This window comes from Monopterus albus, unplaced genomic scaffold (assembly GCF_001952655.1).
Source record: "Monopterus albus unplaced genomic scaffold, M_albus_1.0 scaffold98.1, whole genome shotgun sequence".
In the NCBI taxonomy this organism is placed as follows: Eukaryota; Metazoa; Chordata; class Actinopteri; order Synbranchiformes; family Synbranchidae; genus Monopterus; species Monopterus albus.
The window spans coordinates 2,541,277-2,547,827 of NW_018127978.1; the positions used below are offsets into that span (position 1 = coordinate 2,541,277).

A 6,551-nucleotide genomic window follows, 5' to 3' on the forward strand; every position below is an offset into this window, starting at 1 on the left:
AGTGCCTGCTGATCTTCAGGAAGGCAGCAGCAGGAGAGCTGGCAGAGGACAGCGGCCTTAGTGTTCTTGCTCGCCTCTCTGAAATCGATGTCTCCACAGAGGGGGTCAAAGGAGCCAAGACCTTCTTTGAAGCCAAAGTGAGTTGACTCCAAGCTTCCTGTACAACAGAGACAATGTTTCATTGCAGTCAGTAGACAGACATAAGTGCTTTAGCAGAGGAGAGATGCATGCATGCAAATAATCGCGATGGGTAAACAGACTACAAAAATGCTGTGGATTGCAGTTTTGCACAGTACAATGAGAACCATCATACAGACTGTGTAGACTGGTTTATTGGTTAAAATAGAAGATCTGTTCTATGAAATGCATATAATATGGATGACTAAAAAATGCATGTGAAAAGTTTCTTGTATAAACAAATCTTAAAACTACTCTCACTAGCCACTTTATGAGGTACATCTGTTCAACTGCTTGTTAACCCAAATATCTAATCAGCCAATCACATGGCAGCAACTCGGTGCTTTTAGGCATGTAGACATAGTCAAGGCAAAGTGCTGAAGTTCAAACCAAGCATCGGAATGAAGAAAAGTGATATAAGTGACTTTGAACGTGGCATGGATATTGGTGCCAGACGGGCTGGTCTGAGTGTTTCAGAAACTGGTGATCTACTGGGATTTTCATGCACAACCATCTCTAGGGTTGACAGTGAATGGTCTGAACAAGAGAAAATATCCAGTGAGCAACAGTTCTCTGGGCAAAAATGCCTTGTTGATGCTCGAGGTCAGAGGAGAATGGCCAGACTGACTTGAGCTGATAGAAAGGCAACAGTAACTCAAATAACCACTCGTTACAGCTGAGGTATACAGAAGAGCATCTCTAAATGCACATTGAACCTTGAAGCAGATAGGCTGCAACAGCAGAAGACCATACTAGGTGCCACTCCGGTCAGCTAAGAACAGAAAAGTGAGACCACAGTTCACAAGGGTGCACCAAACTTGGATGATAGAAGATTGGAAAAACATTGCCTGGTCTGAGGAGTCTTGGTTTCTGCTGTGACATTCGGATGGTAGGGTCAGAGTTTGGCTAAACATGAATGCATGGATCATCCTTGCATTAAAGGTTCAGGCTGGTGGTGGTTGTGTAATAGTGTGGGTGATATTTTCTTGGCACACTTTGTGCCCTTTGGTAGCAACTGAGCATTGTTTAACTACCACAGCCTACCTGAGTATTGTTGCTGACCATGTTGATCCCTTTACACCAACCCAGTACTAGGAATAATATACATGTATGTGTGCAATTATACAATATACTGTATGCTGCTTATATTTTGCAGTTCTTACCTCTTCATAAGTTTATTTAGAAGCTTAGTCTGTTGTACTAATAACTAACATCTTACAGTTCAGTACACTGAAAAAATGTTTTGTTCAAGTGGTTGCAAGTAACCAATTTATCTAAATCCAGAGATATTTTTTAAGTTGATTGTACTTATTATTTGTAAGTAGCTTCAAATGAATTACATTTACAACTTTAGCAAAATTATGTTGAGTATATTTTGCACAAATCTTCTTAGTAATTCCAACTAAGCCCAAGTTAAATATGCTTTTGTAATTTTATTTGGCTTAAATTTTATTATGCTTATGTAATTTTAAAATTATATAATTATGTAAGCGTTCGCCATTATCCAATTTGTTACTGTACATTCAGGTTAATTAAATTGTTTAATTCCTTAATATTAAATTAAGCTTAATTTAATTAAACATTTTTCTTAATTATTAGTGCCAAACAAAATATATTTAAACTCTGACTTATGTAAGAATGCAGTCTCATGAACCAAGATGTTATCCTGAAATTTGCAATACTATTGCATCTAAAGTTCTACTGAGATCAGCTGTAAACCTCAGGAATTAAAGCTTCTACAAAAGATAAACCACAGGTAAATTCAGAATGTATAAGGCAGCATCATTATGAACTGAAACTGCAGACACATTTGTCAATTTAGTGTTCAGAGGCAAAACAGACCAATTTTTGTTCTCCCAAACAAGTCTCTCTAAAATGACTGTGTAAAGTCTTTCAAGAATGGCTTGACATCTTTTAACAAAATGTACATGATGTGTAGTACCATTAACAAAAACAAACCAGGTTTAAGAGAACTGTCCATAGCTGGGAGATGACCAGGACCTGATCACACTGATAAACTACAAAGAATATTACAGTTTTCATTTCAAAAGAATATTCCCTCCAGCCTTGTTGGATCAGATCTTTTCATCAGTGACTATCACTACTTCTTTACTTCTTGCATATTCACATCCAATTAAAAACTCTCTAACAGCCCCCAACCAGTAACAACAATATGGCTTAACACACCAGTCTCCAGAGGTCTTGCTGTCAAGAAGTTTAAAGCCCATGGTCCTGCAGCTAATCTCTCTGGACATGGATGAAAGACAAAGATAGATGACAGATTGCAATGAAGGATTGTTTGAATCTCAATCAATGTTCCAACAAATTCAAGATGACCTGTAGGCACAGGGCGCAACAGTGTCAGCGCACACTATCTGTCGCCATCTGAATGACAAGGGCTGCTATAGTAGGGCCCCACTGCTGGCACAGAAATGTAAAAAAGCCAGATTGGAGTTGGCCCAAACGTAAGTCACAATCCTTCTGGGAGAATGTTCTGTGGACAGATGAAATTAAAATATAACTTTTTGGTTGAGCACATCATTCTACAGTTTTCAGAAAATGAAATGAGGTCTTCAAAGAAAGGAACATGGTCCCTACAGTCAAACACGGTGGAGGTTCACTGACGTTTGGGGCTGCTTTGCTGCTTCAGACACTGGATGGTCTTGACTGTGTATGGAATTATGAAATCTGAAGACTACCAACGAATTCTGAGCACAATCTAGGGCCCAGTGTCAGAAAGCCGGGTCTCTGTCAGAGGTTATGGGTCTTACAGCAGACTTAAAAAAACACTAGAAATGGTTTCGGACAATGAGCTGGAGAGTTCTGAAGTGGCCAGCAATGATTCCAGATCTAAATCCTATAGAGAACCTGTGGAGAAATCTCAAAACAGCAGCTGGGAGAACAAACGCTTCAAATCTGAGAGACCTGGAGCAGCTGGCAAAAGAAGAGTGGTCCAGAATTCCAATAGAGAGGAGGAAGAAACTCAGTGATGGCTACAGGAAGTTAGTGGTTTTAATTATTTTGTACAGAGGGTGTGCTACCAAATGTTAAGTTGAGGGTGTCAATAATTCTGCCCAGTCCATTTTTGGAGTTCTGTGTGGAATGAATCATATTTGGCTTTTTTCTGTTTTTTTTTTTTGTGTTGTTCCAATGCAAACAAAAGAAATAATCATGAGAATACCAAAGAATTTTTGATTGGAACAATTTTCTAGAAGTGGTGTGTTATCTGGCAGAAATGCAGGGGTGCCAATATTTTTGGCCATGACTGCATGTTTAGTAGTGGTAGAGTTGGATTTGTCCTTTAAACAGTGTTGCAAAGTATTAACCACTGATGTACTATCAAGAGTTTGTACCTGAAATGCTCATACCAAACAGAAACACAGGCTGAGGTGAAGATGTGGCAGCAGTCATTGACTCCAGCCTATTACTCAACCCTAGACCTAATCATTAAAGCCTCACTCTGAGTCTCTCACACCCAAACTGGAAAACTCAAAGCCAGTTCTATTTGTTATTGTTTATCATCCACCTGCTCCTTATTCAGAGTTTTTAACTGAATTCTCAGACTTTCTGTCTGATTAAGTGACAGATAAAATAATCATAGTGGGCAACTTTAATATTCATGTAGATGGTGACAATGACAGCTTCAACAATGCATTCTGTTGGCTTTTCTCAAACTGTAAATAAACACACTCACTGTTTTAATCACACTCTTGATCTTGTTCTGACAAATGGCATCAAAACTGAACACAACAGTTTTTCCCCTAAATCCTCTTCTGTCTGACCATTTTCTAATAACTTTTGAATTTACATTATTCTTTCACCTGCGCAATATTCTGCAGCCAGAGTACTGACAGGAACTAGCAAGAGAGATCATATCTCTCTCATATTAGTTTCTCTCCACTGGCTCCCTGTAAAATTCAGAATAGAATTTAAAATCCTTCTCCTAACATACAAAGCCCTTAATGACAAGGCTCCATCGTATCTTAAAGACCTCATAGAGCTTCATCACAACAAAGCACTTTGCTCTCAGGTTTACTTGTGGTTCCTAGAGTCCACAGAAGCAGAATGGGAGGCAGAGCCTTTAGCTATCAAGCTCCTCTCCTATGGAACCAACTCCCAGTCTCAGTTCGGGAGGCGGACACCCTCTCTACCTTTAAGATTAGACTTAAGACGTTCCTTTTTGATAAAGCTTATAGTTGGGGCTGGATCAGGTGACCCTGAGCCTTCCCTTAGTTATGCTGCTATAGGCCTAGACTGCTGGGAGGCCCATGATGTTCTGAGATTCTCTCCTCACCTCTCCATCCATCTGTATGCCACCATTACACATCACTAACTTTGTGTCTCGTCTCTCCCGTAGTGTGTCCTCTCTCTCTCTCCTTGTACCTTTCTGCAGGTTGCCCTGACTCTGGAGCTCTACGTCTCTGATGAGCAGTCACCGGCCACATCAACCTGACCAGTGTTTGATTGTTTTTTGTGTCTTGTTGCTTTTCTTTTTTTCCTCTCTCCTCTATCCACTTACCCCAACCGGTTGAGGCAGAAGGCCACCCACCAAGGGTCTGTCGGAGGTTTCTTACTTTAAAGGGAGTTTTTCCTCCCTACTGTCACCAAGTGCTGCTCAAGGGGGATTTGCCAAATTTTTTTTCTTTTTTTTTTCTTGTTTTTATTTAGGGACCCCGGTGCTTTGAAAAGTAAATGTCAGTGTAGAACTCTTATTTTAATAACTTGTTCTCTGAATAACTTGCCTTGTCTTAACTATGCTAGATTTCTTTGTTTTTGGGTTGGAAAAATGTCACCTTTTTGGATCCTCACCACTTTGCTCCCCTGTGTTATAGGTCCAGGCCATCAACGAGTCCACTCGGTTTGAGGCAGAGATCCGCCAGGAGCAGGAGGCCAAAAAGAAGCAGGCCGAGGAGCAGAAACAGAGACGAGCTGCTTTCAAAGAACTGCAGTCAGCCTTCAAGTGATCTCCTTTTTCTACTCTCAGGACCTTTCACTCTCTGTGCTGTACTAATGCTGTCGGTGTGTCAATGAATGCATTTCAATGTTCTATGTGTCAGACAGTGGCAGTCACAATTTGAACAACAGGCTCAAAGTGCTGTCCATGCTGATCTACGATACAGTTGACTGGATGTATAATGAAAAATCAGCACTGTTTTTTTTCATTGCCAATAACAGATATAGAACCAATGATTAATCTCTTAGATTAGATTTAGGATTTTTGCCCCGTAATACTCTCAAATGACAAAAATGTAACGTCAGTCCAAGTTTAGTGCAACTATATCAGGACTGTCAGTAATGCAGCGTGTGCTGATGATTAATACAGTAGCTGTGTTCCCAACATCAAAGAGCCCATTTTTAACCAAATAGCACTGTGCTGGTGCAGAGGGCTCCAGCAAAACATGGTTGAAATGACTGTCACTGTGAACACCTTCCAGAGTACTAAAATCCTGCCTCAAAGTATATTTAAACTGCTGTGCAGTGTTTTGCCATCTAATAAACCTTCAAACCCATGGATCCGTTACCCCAGTCAGTCTTCCTAAATCATTTATGATTACCTCACTTGAAACGCCTACACCTTAACATCTAACCAGAAACAACATGCACACACCAACTCAGCATCTTGTTGTGCGGTGTTTTCAGTCTAAACACTGGATCTTAAATATTTAAAATGACCTGGTGTCTGGTTCCCAGTATTTGCATATAGTAGTGATTAATGCGGTTGTACATGGCAGACGTGATCTATCTGTCACACAAAATTCAGTGACTGTTAAATGTTGAACAGGCACCTAAACTTAACATTTTACTGTCAGTTCTGTGTTTTTGCACAATGGGGATGGGTGGTATTGTAGTATAAGGTAGTTGTGGTTTGGGATGGTTGTGGAAGTTGTCAGTGTTCAGCATCATGTTTTGCATGGGCCCTCTGAAGTATTGACACCTTTAAAATAGGTTTATTTTAGAAACATTCCTCTCTGTTTTTTTGTTGTGGCCTTTATTCTTATCATCTCCATCAGTATTCACCAACTTCATTGCTGAGATCAGGGGAGTTAGTGACTTTAATGTAGACTGTGATTTAATTAACCCCTTAAGCCCAAAGCAATATTTGTTAAAGTTTCCAGATGAAAAAACAGTAATAAAATCAGTAATAGCTCCAAAGCTGTAAGGCTAAAACAAACATCCTTGGGCTCTGTGGATGTGTGACATTTGGAAAAAGAAAACTCCAGCAAAAAGTTTAATTATTACTGCCTCCTAATTAAAATGGACTGTGAAAACCAGCCTTATACAGTATTATTCTGCCAGTTGACACTTATGTTATTGAACCTGCTCTAAAAATTTGGAGCTGCAACACCACTAAATTAGATGCAGTATGCACACAA

At 39.8% G+C, this 6,551-nt stretch overlaps 1 protein-coding gene across 1 annotated transcript in view; it reads left to right on the forward strand.

Moving 5' to 3' along the window:
* Positions 1–5,703, forward strand: part of efhd2 (EF-hand domain family, member D2) — a 13,006-nt gene extending 7,303 nt beyond the window's left edge. Inside the window, exons 3-4 of the mRNA XM_020609210.1 lie at positions 3–137; positions 5,010–5,703. Coding sequence (XP_020464866.1) covers positions 3–137; positions 5,010–5,141 — 267 coding nt within the window. The 3' untranslated portion in view covers positions 5,142–5,703. The remainder of the gene's footprint in view (positions 1–2; positions 138–5,009) is intronic.
* The last annotated feature ends 848 nt before the right edge of the window (positions 5,704–6,551 follow it).